Raw genomic sequence first — 18,868 nt, 5'->3', positions numbered from 1 at the left:
TGACATCCAAGAAGTCAAGTGAGAGGCTATAGAAGTCGGGAATCATCATTCACGCTGGATATTTTAAAGTCAGCCATGCGCAAGGTTTTTTCCATAGACTTCAGTGATTCCATTTAATGCTGTCATGTACGTCTCCCTGAACTGATTAGCTGTCATCTTTTTGTTTATTTGTTCTCTCCTCTTTTTTTTTTCTTCTTGATAATTGCTCAAATGTGAATCCAGCATTGCTTTCAGCCTCTGTGTAATCATCTACAATATATGCAGCAGGAAATGAATCATTTTCCGGTATATTTAAACACGTATTAATGAAAATCAAGTCTTATTGCTGATTTTATTTATTTATTTATACATTTCTGTTGTAGTCGGGGGGTGTCAGGAAAGGCACAGACTGGCTGGGAGGATTTACAGATTGTTATTAATATGCTCATATTTGCGCTTGCATGAATAAACAGGAGGATAATGCGTTAGTGGAGATGAATAATGAGAGGAATTATCATTACCAGGCATGTGCAAAATCTGATTCTTGCGGTTAATAATTATGGCGAACGCTGTAATGGGTTTTAATAGACGCGCGTCTGCACCAAATGTCCTTGTCCACCTGCGTATGTGTACAAAGCTGTGACACTCACACTGAAAACATTTTCAGGGATTATTAGCAGGACATTCTGCTGGGTTTCGTCCGTCTGACGGAAGTTGATGTTCTATCAGAAATGAATACGCCTGGACGAGTGGATAATCGAGGCATGTGGGGAATACAAGGTGCACACTGTTGCCTTTAGGCGTCTAACCTTCATGTTGTTCTAGGTAATATAAGGAGAGTGCTGAGCCTTGTTTGCCCTAGTAAGGTGATACTCGGTTCTCTTCTCCAAGGGCACGTGCTGCAGAACAGACAGTGGCCGAGCCTTGGGCGCTTCTGAAATAACATCACGAGAAAGTGTTAGGGCGTTTATCTCTGAAGACTCCAGCGGTTGTAAGCAACTGTGGATTTTTCGAGCAACATCAACAGCAGCAGCAGCATCAACACTTCAGTTCGTTCGGGCGCCTTCGCTCACCTCCACGACCAAGAACCTAGACCACGATTGTTAGCATATTCATAACCCGTAGCTCTCAGAGGAAGTGCGGGAGGCAGGAAAGGAGAAAGAAGCCACGAGCATTAGTCACCTTTTTAGAATACAAATCAGCTCTTTAGCCGTGCACTGCAGTGAGCCAGGCTGAGGGATTTTTGTTTGCGAAACACCTCCACCGATTAGTCTCTGTAATTGAACGGCAATTAAGAGTCAGGTTTCGCCCTGTGAGCACAATCGCTGACCAGGGGAAGTACTGCTGGGTAATGAGAAACCAAAAAGCTCTTTTCTCCGTGACAGCATCGGGAAAGGCTTTGATGGCAGAACTTTGAAGTGAATAGATACGCATCTCAATTCCCAGGTCCATCACAAGCACGTGTAGTGTTTAGAGGTTATGACTTCCTGTTACATCGCCACTTTTTAAAAGCCTGCTCGTTTCTGTGCCTCAAATAGCAATTAGCCAGGTGGAAAAAAAAGAAAATCTTAGGATTTTGATGGAAATCTTTTGGCTTTTGGCACTTTTTTGATTAGTGTGAATACGCTATTGTGATAAAGGATGTTTGAATGACATTTAAAGATTTTTAAAACTGTGTGTTGCTGGTTTGTTTTTATATAATCGTTTTTTTAAGATGTGATGGCTTTCTGTCTTGAGAGTAGATCTCTGAGTGCCTGAGGTGAAAGTAAAGATTGAGTAGATGAATCAGAGAGAAGAACCTTCATGAAAGTTCAAACCTCACATTGGCTTTGAAAACGCAAAGCTAGAAGACAACTCTCACTGTCTGTGGTGAAGCACACCTACTTAAAGATGAAGCGTGTTTATACAATATTATTTTCGTTCATTGACAGCTAGTATTCAGAGACAACTTTAAAGGAGCAGTCACATTAGCATTTTTGTGAGTAAAAAATAGGGTCTCTAGAGTGATGTTTGAAGCACACATAAAAGTTATTTTCAAACAACACTGCTTTTTATTGGTCAATGCATTCAGTTTTTAGAGACTAGCCTAAAATAGTTTTGAAATCTGTGTGGAGAAACTTTTCAAAATAATACAATATTTGATTTAAAATTAATTTCATTCAATAACTGAATGAATAAACGAATGAATGAATTATTAGCCTTGTTAAATTTTAAATACAGTCACTAAATTAAATACAGTGCTCAACATAACTGAGTACACCCTATTTTGAAATAGAATTTTTATTCTTTTATTATTTATTTTTTTATCCATTTCAGTGTGAATATACTGTAGGTAATATATTTTGGTTCATTTGACCAAAACAGATTCATTAAAATAATATTTTAGTCACATAACACTGAATATCTTTAGAAACAGAAAGATTATTCATGCAAAATATTGGAAAAAAAAATACAAACTACAAAATTTTTAAAATTTTTTATACATTTTTTGTTTCTCTTGAATTTGGATCTTTACATTTTTTTTTTTTCATTTAATAATTTTGCCTTAAAATATAAATGTATGTGTACTTACTTTGGACTGTTATCATAGGTTATTTATTAATTTGAACATTATATTACAATATAATATTGTAAAGCTTTCTATAGAAAATATTACTTTAAATGAGAGATTTGTGAGGGGTGTACTCATTTATGTTGAGCAATGTGTATATCAAATATATCTCAGATATTTAACAGAGCAATGAAATTTGTACAGTATTTCCTATTATAGATATTTTCTGGAGAAATCTTCTTATTATTGTCTCTATTATTTTAGTTTGAATGGAATAAATTAAGCTTTAAAATAGCAATACGAATTAAATAGCAATAAACAAAATGAAAAATAATTAAATAACAATAAAAATAATTAAAAATACTAAGAAAATAACAATAAAAATAATAAATAAACACAATTTAAGTTTTGTATTAATAGTATTTATATAAACATATTACTATAATATTTCTAATATAATTTTATATTACTCAATATTTAGGTTTTACTATTTTTTTTTCCAAAAACTAACACTATGAACTGTCATCAAGGCAAAGAAAAAAAAAATCTGATCCTTAAAATTGTCTCTTCATTAAACATACTTTGAGAAATATTAGAAAAAAAATATTTAAAAAATCACAGCAGGGCAAATAATTTTGCCTGATGCACACACTTGTGTGTTTCTATATGTGTGCATGCATGTATCCATTGGGGCACTTGGATGAGAAAAAAAAATGTGCTGCTTTTTGTAGATGCTGTTGAAATGTCTCCTCTTAATATACATCAGGGTGTCAGGCACCAAAGTCTCTTCAGCGCATATAACAGCTTCAAAGCCACCCACCAAACAGGCAAGCAGTGCTTGAGATCTTATTCAGGAAGCTCTTGGAAATATAGATAGGGAGGATATGCTCAAATGTATAGTCAAACATGCCATAAAAATCCTTGCACATCACTGAAAGCCAGTGACAAAAAAATTAGATAGTGTAGTTCCTACAAATGCATTGCTGCAGATGATTTGCATCCAACAAAACATTTATTTTAGTTAGTTAACCTCCAAATAGCTACTGACTGTAAATAGTGAACAGTTTATGTTGTTAGAAGTAATGTGTTTTCAAAGCATAACTACAAAATTAATTATAAGCTCTACAAATAAGTAAGGTTTAAAAGTTAAAATATATCTATTTGATAATCTAACTCGCATACTTGACAGAAAAAAATCGCTACACAGCATATTGGTCATCTTTATTTCACTTTGCCAGCTAAATCGCTATCCTCTATGCAGGTAATGGTAAAACAACACCTCACGGAAATGCCACGGAAAGGAAATCCATGAATGTTTAGCTCAAAAGTCACTTTAGTTTGATATCTAAAGTGTAAGTGTGCACACACAGATACAAATACAATCTCGCAGACTCATATGAAAACACTGAGTATACAGTAGCTGCTGAGGATCGCCTACTGTATATTAAATATAAACTGAGATGAATCATCTTTATTGCTTAACAGCACTTCTACCCAGGTGTGCTTTTTCTCTAGTCCTGCAACCGTGGACGTTAATGAAAGTTAAAGAAAAAAATAAAACGCAAGACAGATAGATGAGTGAAAAATTGAGTATGGCTGACCACACCATTTTCACATTAGTGTTTGCTCTCAAGCCACTTTTCATTAGATACTAACTTTGTGCTTGAAGATCCAGAGAATCGGAGTGTGCTCGAAGCTGAATTGCTGTAATTTTCTGCTTTCGTTTAGTGATAGCTTCTAAAATTCAGAAACCAACAGGGTAAGTGGTTGTTAACTGAAAATACTGGGCAAAGAACAGAATAACTCAGGTCTCAGTCTTCCACAGAAATAACTTCACTTCTGTTTGATTTCGTGTGTCATTCTGTAACCCTTCCTCCATTTCTCTCTCTCTCTCTCTGTTTCCTTTTCTCCGTCCTTCCGCTCTCAGAAAATATGATAGGAAATTAGATTCTTCTCAGACTTCTGAATGCTTGCAATAGGTCACGACGGAGCTTCTGGATCTGGTTCGGGATTTATCCTGAGAATTGTGAAATCTGTTCATCCGTCCGTTCAGCTGTTTATTTATTTGTTTTATATCTTTATACTTGTTTGAGATCAGTTCTTAAGTTGCTTTGTTTCATCCCAAGGCCCTTGCAGTGGCAACCGAGTCTATAACTCCACATTATGATTAAGGTCTTGGCATTTTCTAGAGCAAAATTAAATATTTAGTTCAAGGCATGCGTAATGTATTCCACTGAATACATCCCACTAAACTAGTAATTATAGGCTGTGAGGCAGGGTGATCATTTGTGGTTGCAAAACACTGAGGCATTTTCTTCCCTTGCCCTCCATTAAGCGTAACAGTACACGCTTGCAGTTCCTTAGTCTTCTAGAGACAAACTAAAATTGCTGCTCTTAAAATACAATAGCTGCATTTTATTTCCTTCATCAAATATGTTTTTGAATGCTAGAGCTGAAATTCTCTCAGCGGAGACGTGCTTAGATGTCTGACCGATACAAGTATTTGATAAATAACAGTATCACTTTTACAGATGTTGCAGGGTTGGTGAATCACTTACCGTCATTGAGTGACTCCGCAATTGTTTCGTTATACAAATGTTTCAGTCAGAACTTGAATGACCGTCTCTGTGGTTAGACCATTTACTGAAATTTCTCAATGTTTTTATAAATCATCAAGTGCTTTGGTGTTTTTGCTCTGAGAAGAGGGTTTGAGGTTGGAGGACATGCAGCAGAGAAAGACAAGGCTGGGAAATCGTGTTGTATTGCATTATGCTTACTTTGCAAAGGCATTCAAAAGTCCACAAATATGCTTTGAATATATTGTCAACATTGGCGGCATGGTGGCTTAGTGGTTAGCACTGTTGCCTCACATCAAGAAGGTCACTGGTTCAAGTCCCGGCTAGCCCAGAGGAGTTAGCAATGTGGAGTTAGCATGTTTTCTCCTTTTTGCGTGAGTTTCCTCCAGGTGATTCAGTTTCCCACACAGTCCAAAGACATGCGCTATAGGTGAATTGGATAAACTAAATTGGCTGTAGTGTATGAGTGTGTGTGTGTGAATAGGTGTGTATCGGTCTTTCCCAGAACTGGGTCGTGGCTGAAAGAGCGTCTGCTGTGAAAAAAAAAAAAAAGTGCTGGAATAGTTGGCGGCCCAGCCTCACCCAGACTTTGCCTCCTGCGGCCCCCAGGTAAATTGAGTTTGAGACCCCTGATCTAATGTAAGGATGTCAGTCAAACTTTCGAGTTGAGGAAGATCTTGTTGTTGATTTATTTTGAACTTTATATTCAAAATTGTAAAACATTTCCTAAGAAACTTTCTTTAGAATCACGTGACATTGAAGCCTGAAGTTATGGCTGACATGTCATTTCATTTTATTATTATTAGCATGCATTTACTTTACTGTATATTGAAATGTAAATGTAAAATGTTTTGCTATTGTTAACACTAAAAAGAGTCACTATAAGCTAAAGAAGTCTACACTGACAATGATAATTAGAAGTAAATTCATCTTTGGATGTTATAACATTATAATAAAATGTTGTTAATCATATGTTAAAATTACCCATGCTATTTAAATGTGTAAAGTAGTACAGACAAAAATGAACAATAATAATTGACCTGACTACATATGATTTATGATTAAATGATAAATGCAATCAAGCAAACAGCACCTACTGTAACTGATTATTTATTTGTTCAGTTTTATAATTTAAATATGAGAAAAATACCAACAAAATCTGTGTTATCGGGGTTTTTTTTTTTATTATTATTGGTTATTACATCTGAGATAAAGTGTAAAAAAAAAATAATAAAAAAAAATAAAAACATTTGCAAAGCCACCTTTTGCAGTAAAAACTGTGGGAAATGACAAATAAAAATGATTTTACATGCAAAGTTTGTTTGTGCTTGAAATTGTTTATTTGTTTGTTAATGGTATCCACTAATTCAGTGAGCAAATGGCAATGCCAGTGTTAAGACATACAGGGTTAAATACAGGCATTGTGTAGGTGCATTTGACCTGCTGGCACTTGTAGGTATAAATACCTATTTTAAAATTGTATTTATCTATTTTTTTCTGGTTTTACCTAAACATTTTTGACACTGGGTAAAATTACCCCATGGCAATATTTGCATATTTTGATCTAATAAATGCAGCAAATTAATGCAAAGGGACATCTTTAAAAAAGCCAGTCAGTACTCTTTAAAATCAAATCACTGTTCTTCTCTGAGTGAACCAAGGCATTGCAGACAGAGAGGGGGGGGGGGGGGAGATTGTGGCATATGTTTGGCACAATCACTCATATATTTGATCATTAATGCACTGGGGGCGACGTGGTGGTAGGTAGTGCTTTCGCCTCACAGCAAGAAGGTCGCTGATTCAAGCCTCAGCTGGGTCAGTTGGCGTTTCTGTATCGAGTTTGCATGCTCTCTCTGTGTTTGCGTGGGTTGCCTCTGGGTGCTCTGGTTTTCCTCATGTCCCAAGACATGTGCTATGGGTGAATTGGGTAAGCTAAAATGTCCGTAGTGTATGAGTGTGTATGAATGTTTCCCAGGGATGGGTTGCAGCTGGAAGGTCATCCGCAGGGTAAAACATATGCTGGATAAGTTGGTGGTTCGTTCCACTGTGGCGACCCTAGGTTAATAAAGGGACTGGATTAATGAATGAATGAATGCACTGGTCACTTGTTAATGTAAGCATTTGTTAAATTATTTAATTTTATCAAATGTTGCATCTGAAATGTAAATCATTATACAATAAAAAAAGCTTGCAATGATTGCCCTTCCTATGAGTTTTACTACTTTGCAACTGACATAGGTGAGCACTTGAGTGTAAAAGTGGGTGACTAAAAATCTCATGTGTTTTTAAATGCTGCATTGCAGCATTTAAAGAAAAATCGCATGCACTTAAATTGAGCAGATTACATGTTTATATTTAAAAACAATGGAAAAATAGCACATTGGTATAAAAAAGGGCGACACGGTGGCTCAGTGGTTAGCACTCACAGCAAGAGGACCACTGGTTCGAGTTCCAGCCGGATCAGTTGGCATTTTTGTGTTGAGTTTGCATGTTCTCCCCGTGTTGGCGTGGGTTTCCTTCAGGTGCTTCAGTTTCCCCCACAGTCTAAAGATGTGGTCTAGTTGAATTAAATAAACTAAATTGGCTGTGGTGTATGTGTGTGTATGAGACTGTATAGATATTTCCCATACTGGGATACAGCTGGAAGGGCATCCGCTATGAAAAACATTTGCTGGATAAGTTGGCGATTCATTCTGCTGTGGTGACTCCTGATGAATAAAGGGACTAAGCCAAAGAAAAAAATAATGAATAAATGGTATAAAAAAACATGTCTTGCATGAATGAACCCTTTTGGCAGTAAAAAGAGGCTTTCAGCTCTGTCACTGCATAACCAGTGAGATTTTGAATGACAGGAGGTGAATCAACACAAAAGCAATATATCACCTTAATATTTTCAAAGGCATACTCTGATAATTATTTCAACAGTACTCAGAATCATTACATATTTATTTCAGAAATTAAAACTAAACAAAATAAGACAAAAATACATTTTAAAACTGCACCAAAATGACAAAATTTGCAACGGTGTAAATGCTCTGGACTCCTAAGGTTCACAAGATGCACCTATGAGTGGGAGTAGAAATAGGCTGTAAAACCACTCCAACTAACAGAACATCCTGAAATTTTGGTGGCCGGTCAATAATGAAAGGAGCAGATAGAATGTCTTCCTTCTCTTGCGCTGCTGCCAATTTACAGCCAAGACTGAGGAGAGCGAGAAACGATATAATGTAGTCGTTATAGGGCCTGACAGTTCAGTGGACTGCCTGAGTTAGGGGACCCGCTTTCCTTGTTCTGCGCTGTATGCACTTTATTTGAGAAATATTTACAGGCTTTGCTTTGCACACCGGCAATCGGTTAGGTTTAGTTTTCTGTCTCGCTTATCCACCCTACTGGTGGCTTTCATACTCTCGCAAACCCTTCCTCTTTGTGTGTATGAAGTGAGGATTTGACTTGCTATGATTAGGGTAAGGATGGGGCAACGTGTGTGTGTGTGTGTGTTTGTAGGTGGGTGGATGCAGCGGGCCACCATGGCTGTTGTTGTCAAAGCTGAAGGTTGTTAGCAGCTCAGTGGATGAGAAAATACCCAGCGGGGCTCACTCCCATACCACATGCAGTACTAGAGAGCCATGAATGCAGTTTATGGGATTTCACCCATCACCTCAAGTGGTTACTTTGGGATATGTATGGTGTTTACAATGAATACAGATCTGGCATGGAATTGTCAGTTTATTATCTTAAACCTTTTTTAGAATTAGTGTGATCAGTCTAATGTGCCCATGTTGATGCATGTTTCATCTCTTACATTTTTGTAAAACATGAAATGTATGGAATACAGACCTGGTTTTAATAAAAAGGGACAGTTAAGATTGTTGAAATGTCAATAATTAAAGGGTAAATAAAATTTTTAAAAGTCCTCTAATATATATTTAAAAAAATTACTGTAAAATCAAAGGCAAGCATTTTGCCAAGTAAGGTTCTAAATTTTAAGTTGATACCGTTTTACAAAAAGAAAATAATGTTTCTTTATTTTAAATGTTTTTTATTAAGAAAAAAAAAAAAACGTTAAAAAAAAAAAAAATTTTTGTTTACAAACCTTAATCATAAATCAGAGCCTAAAAATTGAACCACGTTTTTCAAGTATTTTTTGACAAATGCGATTTGTCACATTTAGATAACCCAAAACAAAACAACAAAAACACAAAATTGTATGCACTGTAAAAAAAAAAACAGTAATTTTCCTCTTTTTTTTTCTGGCAGCTGAAATAACGGCCATTTAATTACAGAAATTTAACATAAAATAATGGACGTTAAATTACAGAAATGTATTTTACAGTAAATTTCTGTAATTTAAGGTCTGTTATTGCACAGTAAATTTCTGTCATTTAAAATCTGTTGTTTTACAGTAAATTTCTGTCATTTAATATCTGTTATTTTATAGTAAATCGGTAGGCTAAATTGTCCGTAGTGTGTGTGTGGATGTTTCCCAGAGACGGGTTGCAGCTGGAAGGGCATCCGCTGTGTAAAATCTTGCTGGATAAGTTGGCGGTTCATTCCGCTGTGGTGACCCCAGATTAATAAAGAGGCTAAACCGACAAGAAAATGAATGAATGAATTTCTGTCATTTACCGACTGTTATTTCATGGTAGCTGTTATTTAATTTTTTTTCCCAACATCCCAGCTTTTTTTTTCAAAGTACAGATTTTTTTTACAGTTTAGCATTTTCATATCAAGTATCATAAAAACTTTCTAATCCCAAATCATTCATTGTTTTTATTAGCATCAGTTTCAATGTTAGTTTATTCATCCTTTAAGATATTTGATTTTCACAGGTGTCACATATTACATTTACACCATCTCACAAATAATTATTCAAAGACAAAAAAAAAAAAAAAAAAAATATATATATATATATATATATATATATATATATATATATATATATATATATATATATATATATATATATATATATATATATATAAAGCTGATATGCTGGAATCATACAGTAAGTTCTCTCACATGCACTTTCAAATAAGGGTCATGAGACCTGCCAGAACCTTGGGGTTCGTATTCTGCAACATAGAGAATGGGTTACTGCAACAATGGTTTGCTGTTAGACCACTGACTGTGTAATGTCTAATTGAATTAATTGAATAGGCACAAATGGGCTTATAACCTCTGATGTTTAATTAGTTTGGAGTACACTGTTACAAAATGAATTAATACATTTTACCACACTCAATTTAATGTGATTCCAGTGTGGTCTGGCAAAAAATTGTCTTGTTTGTGTATATCCAAGCAGTGCTAAGTGCTGTCTGAACATGACATTTTTTCAGCCTTGATGTAGCCTCAACCTTTTATACACAAACACACACATACACATGCACACAATGGGGAGCAAAATAGTTCACACCACCATATGTTTAATTTAATTGATTTCTTTCATTACAAAATATACATTTTAAACATAACACTTTGAGCAAAAATGTAAAATTACGTACTCACGTGAACTTCAGAATGTTTTTGTATTTCATTAGTCCCAGTTTTGCATTAATTGAGTTTTACTCCGTATTCAGTTATATAAACTCCATAAGGTTGGTGATCATGTTTTTTTTAAATGTGGGTTGATCCTAAGCAGATCACTGAAACTTTACCTTTACAGTCTGACCTTTACAAAAGATTTTATATGATCAGCGACACACATTTTATTACTTTACTAATAGTCAAGAACAGTGGTCCTCAACCACCGATCGGCAGACTGGTACCGCTCCGTAGATTAATTGATACTAGACCGCACATAAAATCATTAATCATTTACGTTTGATCTATTATCTTAGTCCAAGCAATCTTTTATGTAAAAAAAAATTACCATATTCTCTCGCTTACTCTTGGTAATTTGAGCACCAAAATTTAACCCACAAGCAGCAAAATGAGCAAGAAACAAGTCTTTGGAAAGTTTCTTTGCTATGGGCAAAAAGACCCAGTGAAGAACCCGTGAACTGTCAAGGAATAGATCCAAAACCCATTTTTTAAAAGATCAGGTGAATCCACCATGTCTGTGCAAGAAGATCAACTGCTGGAGATTGCAAATGACAGCCGCCTTTTAGGGGCCATTGGCATTATCATTTATTGCTTTTTTTTTTAGAGTTTGCGCAAGATCATTTTTTCCAATGGAGGTGCTCGCACCTTCTAGTCGGACCCAGCTGAATGAATGCCGTGAGCGTGACAAAAACTAACCAATCAGCTTCATACTTAGTATGGAATATACACATTTTGGTAGACAAATTACCTCAGATAAACACAAAGCACCCAAACACTGCAGTGCTTTGTAATTTTCTGCATAAATGAATAAAACTTGCATCAGAGTGACAGCATGGTTTTGGTAGTGTGTTATCCGATTAATGGTTATTCAGCAACCTATAAATCACAACCCCCCTTTCCCATCCTTCACCCCCTACCCATCAAGCGTTGACCAGTCCGTGGTGATAAAAAGGTTGGGGACCACTGGTTTAGAAGAAGTGAAGTACGGTTTACATCAAAATGTCATTTTACACCTGAGGTGGGGAAAGTTGATCCAAGAGGGCCACTGCACTGTAAAGATTATCTCCAAACGTGTGAAAAGAATAAATAAAAGACAATCCTTATCTTGATTAACTCATTCAGGTGTGTTTGATTAGAGTGGAAGCTCAAACAGGCACACCGGCTCTTCGATATCAATGTTCCCCAACCCTGATTTACATCTTTGGACCCTACCTACACTCCCTCACCTGATCAATCATGTCTTTTTGTTTGTTTGTTTCAGAATCAGAGAGGGAGAAAGAGAAGAAAAGAATGACTTTGTGATGAATCTAAACGTGGGAAATCAAATCCAGTGAGGTCTCATCTTGTCCCCATTGACCTCTTTAGAGACCGAACCATTCAGAGGACGCCCTTTGAAGGATTCCTCCTGGACCTTGATACTCACCGGAGGGGTGTGAACAGGAAGGTCCAGAGGAAGTGGACAGTTTGGCAGGATGTGGGAGGGACTGAGATTGCAGGTGTTCTTCTTGTGTTTGGGGGCTGCACTATGGAGTGCTGCAGCGGCAGCAACACACAGGGGCTCAGGTCCACGGGAGCGTGGCCACCGGCGACATCTTTCTTTGCACAGACACAGAGAGAGAGGCAAAGAGGGCCAGGTGCTTCACCGCTCCAAAAGAGGATGGGTCTGGAACCAGTTCTTTGTCATTGAGGAGTACACAGGCCCAGATCCCGTCTTAGTAGGTCGAGTAAGTAGAATCAAGCTGCTTTTCTCCATCCGTTTCTTGTTGTCCCAGCTCCTTGTTCTCCATTTCCCTCCCTCTATTTTTTTACTCTTAAGGTTATGCTGTGAATGAAAGTCATTGGGGTTTTCATTACAGACAGAGTCCTTGCGATATCCTCCATTTGTTCCACAAAAGCAATCAGTGGCCCACTTGATTAAAGGTTATAAATTGGATTTCCTTTTTAATAACGGTGCAGTCCCCTATGGTTCTTGCATAGGGGAAATGGACGATTTATGGGCCTGCCGGATACTTACATGGCGAACCTGCAAGCACGTTGGCCTTTAAATTCCCACCTGAACCTAACTGGAGGTTTAGACTTATTGAGTGGGGATATTCCGTGTCATGAGTTTAATTTCATTTTAACCAGCATAATCAACATCCCTTAATTCACATCAGCCCTATACAGTATTTGTGTGACATATAAACATTCATACATAGCGATCATGGAGTTTGTTCTTACATTAATAGAAAACGTTGATGTTAACTCAAAAGCAATGCAGGGCTGCACAATTGCTGTGGGAACATATTTTATCAGGGGGGTGTTGATGGGTGGGTATTCCCATTTGAATATTCCCATTTTAGCAGAGTCATGTCACTTCCCCCAGATTAATGTTGAAAATTAGAAAAAAACATGTTAAAAAATAAAAATTTAGGCATATCATCTTAAATGCCCTAGATATAGGCAGCACCCACAGTTCTCACAGCTATGGCCTGCACTTATGAGAGAGATCTTACATTGCTGAATTGGCTGTCAAAGCAGCCAAGCATCAAAGTGCCTATTACTGTAAGATATTAGTGTGCTAATGTGATACTTTTGAGAAGATTCTATCATCGGTCGCTCAAGACCAGCCAAAAAGCTTTCTGTGTCGAGTCAGCATTTCTGTTTGACCTGCTTGCTGTTGTTGGAAACCTCTCACTCACACTCTCTTTCTCTCCCTTCAGCTTCATTCGGATGTGGATTCAGGAGATGGAAACATTAAATACATCCTTTCAGGGGAAGGAGCAGGTACTATATTTGTCATCGATGACAAAACAGGCAACATTCATGCCACAAAGACTCTGGACAGAGAAGAGCAGGCACAGTACACGCTGACCGCCCAGGCTGTGGCTCGAGACACCAACAAACCCCTAGAGCCTCCCTCAGAGTTCATTGTCAAGGTGCAGGACATCAACGACAATCCTCCAGAGTTCCTTCACGGCCCTTACTATGCGCGAGTGGCTGAGATGTCCAATGTTGGTGAGTTGCGAACCTCTGGAAAAGCATATTTGTCAGCCTCTTCTCTTTCTCTATGAGCCCACGCCTGACAGCTTGTTCCTCATGCATTATTCAAAAGAGCTGAAATCTGACTCTCAGAAAGTGAGTCTGTACTCTTGTTGCAACTGTTGTTTTGCGACTGCTGACTTGTCTGGGTGTGTGTGTGTGTGTGTGTGTGTGTGTGTGTGTGTGTGCATGCGTGCCTGCATTTGTTTGTGTGCATATGTTTGTGTTTACTGCCTTTTCACTGGGCCATACATCATCAGTAATGCTCTCCTGTCACAGGGTAACGATCTGTTACCCCGATACCCCACATTTGCAGCTCGCCTAATTCTACTGGGAACCTCGAAAGGGTAGTTTTGTCTGAGTCAATTCCTTATACTTTTAGACAGGTTGGTAAACATGCTGAGTAAATTGATTTTAGTGTGTAAACAGAATCAAATTTCATGGAAATTAGTCTGGCTTGAAGGCAAAGCTTTGCATGTACAAACAAGGCAATAGCTTGTATCGTCTAGCTTTAGACTTTGAAATACTCTTGTTGCCTTTTAAAAAAAAATAAAAAATCTTTCAAGCTCAACTTTAAAGTCTGAGAAATAGCCAAGTTGCAGAATCTCTTTTATCCGTGCTGCCTCAATGGGAGTTGTATATCAGACCAAGATATCTGGGCACATCCAGATGTGCTGGTTCTTTCTCATGGCTAATGGGTGGTGTTCTTCCTTTTTAAGGTACTTCAGTGATAAAGGTCACAGCTACAGACGCAGATGACCCCACATATGGTAACAGCGCCAGACTGGTCTACAGCATCCTGCAGGGCCAGCCTTATTTTTCTGTGGAGCCGCAAACAGGTACAGTCGCCAGTAATGATATTTTCACTGCTTCAGTGTTAGTTCAGTGGAGTTAGCCATGCATTCAAAAATGCATCATGTGCAATTTCAAGTCATGTTTAGCTTCAATTCAATTACTACGGAACGAGAATTGGGAACGAAGAGGGTAGTCCTTTCACGCTTCAGAAGAGCACCTTGCTTTCTCAGAGCTAAATTAACCCATGGCCACATAATCCTACAATGTCCCAGTGGCTGTGGAAACCCCTTACAGCAATCAGAAAAGATGGAGCAGATGCTGCTAATAAACATCTGTGTGGTACTAACAAAGCATTAACACAGTTATTTCATGGATATTCCAAAGACATATAATCAGTGAATGCTCTGGATATTCAAGAGGTTTTACAGAGTGAGCTTGAGAAATTTATAAAAATAAACATTACTATAAATGTGCTTTTTGTTTGATCTATAACACAAGATTTAAATTATACAATTTGGTGAATTTTTGAATGTAGCTTCTTGCAAATAGCTTATTTGCCAAATAGACTGTAATTTTTAGCAAATGTGTGCCAATTACGGAGGAATTGAGCAGAGTGGATCCACAGCAACTTTGGTGCCAGCTCTCTATTGCTCTCGGTGACTCATGATAGTTGCATGTTCTCTTTGGTTTGTTATCCTGTGGGTGATTTCATGTGGATGGAAAGATGTTCACAAATTATTCTGCCAAATGGTTAAAAAAAGGAAAAAAAAGTCTATTCTTGGAAACAGCTATGCATTTAGATCAACTCCTACCATAGTGTTTCTTATTTGTGGTCTTAGATTTAGGAAATTTAGGATACATAAAAATGTCACTGCTTAGTGTTTACCACTGATATATTCACTTTACATTAGGGAGAAATGTTACAGTTGTGTTGCATGGTTCATGAACTTCAATAACAAGCAAGTATTCACAAATTGTATGATCTAAACGTTAACTAGAAGTGTAACACATCAACTGAAATCATTGAAATTGTATTGTGCAGCATTTTTCTTAAGTGTAAATCCAAGGTCAGTTGTCATGCTTTATAAAAGCTCAGAGTACACAGTGCGTGCATAATAGAGGTAAATCCCTGTATACGTTTGCTCTTAACTAGGACCAGACAGAATCTGCTGACATTTTTTGCTATTTCTGTGGAGAATTTTAGTAAAAATCTGTGGATTTCTGCGGAATTATTTTGGGAGTATCATAACTGAAACATTAATATATGAAATAAAAATAATATATTTTTAACTTTTATATATTGTTTAAAATGCAAATCCAATTAGATTCACTTTATTTGATAAACAAAGTAAGTCTCATATAATATATCTACTACAAGACAGAAAATATTACTTTACAAACTGCATTGTACATAAATCAGATGAACATTTTTATATTAGTCAATAATAATAATACTGTAATTATTTTAAAAACTGAATAAACTTAAACCTAAACAGAATTAATGATGGGCTAAAAATCTGCGGAATTCTGTGCGCGCAGATTCTGTGTGAGCCTACTCTTAACTTACGCCCACCCTAACTGGAATAGGGAAATCTACCTTAACTGACTTAAACTTTGTAATCTGCTACTGTAAAAATACCAATAACTTTCAAAAAATAATAACAGAATATTTCTTAGTGACATTGTCGAAACATCAAGTCAATCTACTGAGTTAAGATTATATAATTCCATTTTACTCTATGCATGTATTTCTGGTGTCGTTTAAACAGGAATAATTCGGACAGCTCTTCCCAACATGGACAGGGAGGCCAGGCAGGAATACGATGTCGTCATCCAGGCCAAGGACATGGGTGGACACATGGGCGGGCTGTCAGGAACAACTCAGGTTAAAATAACCCTGACTGATGTCAATGACAACCCTCCAAAGTTCGCTCAGGGTGAGAAAATTTATTCTTCCAGCTGTGAATGCTCCCTCTTTCTCCGTTTTTCTCTCTTTCCCTGTCTCCATCTCTCCTTCATCCATCATGTCTGTCCCCCTCTATCCTTGTCAGCTTTTATTATAGTCACCGTGGCCATGCCTTGCTCTTTGGCTGGCTACACACAACATTACTCTGACCTCTGCTATGCATGCACCAAGGGAGAAGAGTTTTCTTTTAGCCAGTGTACAGCTCTTTCTTCTCCACACTTCAATCCTCAAACCACATATTAACATTGACAAGCCCTCGGGGACCAAGTCGAAATCTGCTAATATGAGCTACAGATGTTAACATGAAAATATCACAACTTAATTATTCAAATGTTTTTTTTAAACGTTTAGCACAAGCGCGATGACATCAAGCCACTCAAGCGTGAAAGACTGTATGAAATATTTACCATGTTTGCGTATACCAAAGAGAGCGGGAACTGGCTTGTGGGAGCTAGAGCTCATGCGTTGCCGATGTGACATTAAACTGCACACTAAGCACATAGATTTTATCTGTCTTTTGTTCCAGAAATCGGCCCTATAAATCTCCTCCAAGCATTCTCTTTTTTGTGCACTCTGAGCCTCGGGCTCGGTAGCAAAGGGCCTTCAAGCTTTTCCCTGACTTAAGCAGAATGCAGCATGGTCCCAGTGCTCCAGCTCTTTCACAAGCCCTGTTTTTTGGTGCTGCTAGGAACTGTTATTCATGGACCAAAATAAACTGTACATTGCAAGGTTATTGCCCACAATGAGTAGCTTAGACCAGCAGATCCTTAAATCTACCTCACCGATAGTCTTGAGCCGGCTGCATGATGGAACATTTCACGAGCGAGAAAGATTTTTTAATGTAGACAGCAGTTTGGCTCGGAGCACAGTTGAGAATTCGAGCTTCAGATATTGAATGTGGTTCCGCTTGCTCCAAAAATGCTGCTTGGACAGTCTCTTTTAGACTCTGTATCGATTCCCAGAGTTGTTTGCCCTATCCAAAACAGTCTTTGACACACGATTTGCTGCAAACTTAACTCCTAGAAAACGTGTTGATGAGAAAATGCTCGGTTTCTTTTTTGCTCTGTCGAGGGTCTGATTGAAAGTACAGACCTCTTTGCACACTCTGGCCTTTCTTTGCAAGGACTTCCTCCCCATGTGGGAGTTATTTTTGTAAATGCAGCTGAAGCCTTTGGCTTTCAGCAGACAGGGAGTGGGGCCATATGGTCCTTCTGTGAGCTCCAGCCTCAGGCAGGTGTCTGTTTTAGTCTTCATACACCCGCCCACATACACATATAGGCTCACTCGAGCGCACAAATATAAATTTCACACATGCACTCCTTTTCTCACCAGCTTAGTGCACACAGGTGCCAGGCGGCTAGCTGAAGGTAGCACCGGTATCACACAGCGAACTGGCTTCATATTCCCTGGTGGGCAGTGTGATCATGATTTTTCTTGCCTGTGACTCAAAGATATTACAAACCATATTACCTCTTGCACCCCCCCCCCACCTTTCCAAAAAGCTCCCAGGACTCACTCTCCTCCTTCACAGGTGTTTACGCCATGGCGGTCTCTGAGGACAAGGTTCCCGGTGAGGAGGTGGGCAGACTGAAGGCTAGAGATCCCGATCTGGCGGAGAACGGACTGGTGGATTATCGCATCTTAGAGGGAGACGGCATGAACTACTTTGAAATCACCAAGGACTCAGAGACCCAGGAGGCAGTCATCAAACTAAAGAAGGTAAAGTGTGTGAATGCAAGATGAACAAGAGAAAGCGATGTCTTGTTATGTGTTATGTAACTGTGATTGTAAACAGAATTGTATGTGTGTTGTATGTGTATGTTGTGAGCAAAATGGAGGGTGTTCTTGTCAGGTAGAATTATTGTGACTCTCTCTGTCCAGTCTCTCGAGTGCTCTTCTTAAGGAATCGTTTGCATTTAGCTTATTTGCTTATCCATTTGTCTTTCGATTTGCATAGGCGCTCGAATATGCAAGATTGTGAGGGCAGGTGTAGGACTACTGGGAAGCCGGGGTGATTTTTCACCATTTTCCCCCTGTAATTGCAATGACATTGCCCATCCCTTGCCTATTATATGTGAGATGAGCATTGACTTTCATGGCTGCTTCTTTCTATCCGTATGAGGGGAGCTCATCTGGGCCATGCTGCCCGGGTTATTCCTTCCCTGCTCTGAGGCCCTGGATTATGCAGACAATTACACAGTCACTCGGGTTAGACTGCCGCCCGTCTGTACCATCACTTCCTGCAGCCAAGAGAAATTCTTACATTGCCCCGAGGAGCCTGCTTGCCACCAACCAGCTTTAGCCTGAGAGCCAAAGAGACCCAGTATGCAGCCGTAACACTGCCACCTGCTGGTGATCTTCTACTCTTCACCCCAAGGCTCAAGATTTCAAATGATCTTCCACAAATAAAGAAAGAGAAAAAAATGTATTGAAGAAAGG

General features: G+C 38.2%; 1 protein-coding gene across 5 annotated transcripts in view; it reads left to right on the top strand.

The window, feature by feature from the left end:
• cdh11 (cadherin 11, type 2, OB-cadherin (osteoblast)) overlaps nucleotides 1-18,868 on the top strand; it is a 97,870-nt gene that overhangs the window by 58,467 nt on the left and 20,535 nt on the right. For 4 of the 5 annotated variants that reach the window (XM_073906166.1, XM_073906164.1, XM_005166446.6 and 1 more), the window contains 5 exons: nucleotides 11,909-12,371; nucleotides 13,350-13,644; nucleotides 14,388-14,507; nucleotides 16,233-16,400; nucleotides 17,961-18,148. In XM_073906166.1, coding sequence (XP_073762267.1) covers nucleotides 12,120-12,371; nucleotides 13,350-13,644; nucleotides 14,388-14,507; nucleotides 16,233-16,400; nucleotides 17,961-18,148 — 1,023 coding nt within the window. In that variant the 5' untranslated portion in view covers nucleotides 11,909-12,119. 5 annotated transcript variants of the gene reach the window in all.

The sequence above is a fragment of the Danio rerio genome, chromosome 7 (genome assembly GCF_049306965.1).
Source record: "Danio rerio strain Tuebingen ecotype United States chromosome 7, GRCz12tu, whole genome shotgun sequence".
In the NCBI taxonomy this organism is placed as follows: domain Eukaryota; kingdom Metazoa; phylum Chordata; class Actinopteri; order Cypriniformes; family Danionidae; genus Danio; species Danio rerio.
Note: the sequence above shows the minus strand (reverse complement) of the source record. Positions and strands in the feature narration are given on the sequence as shown.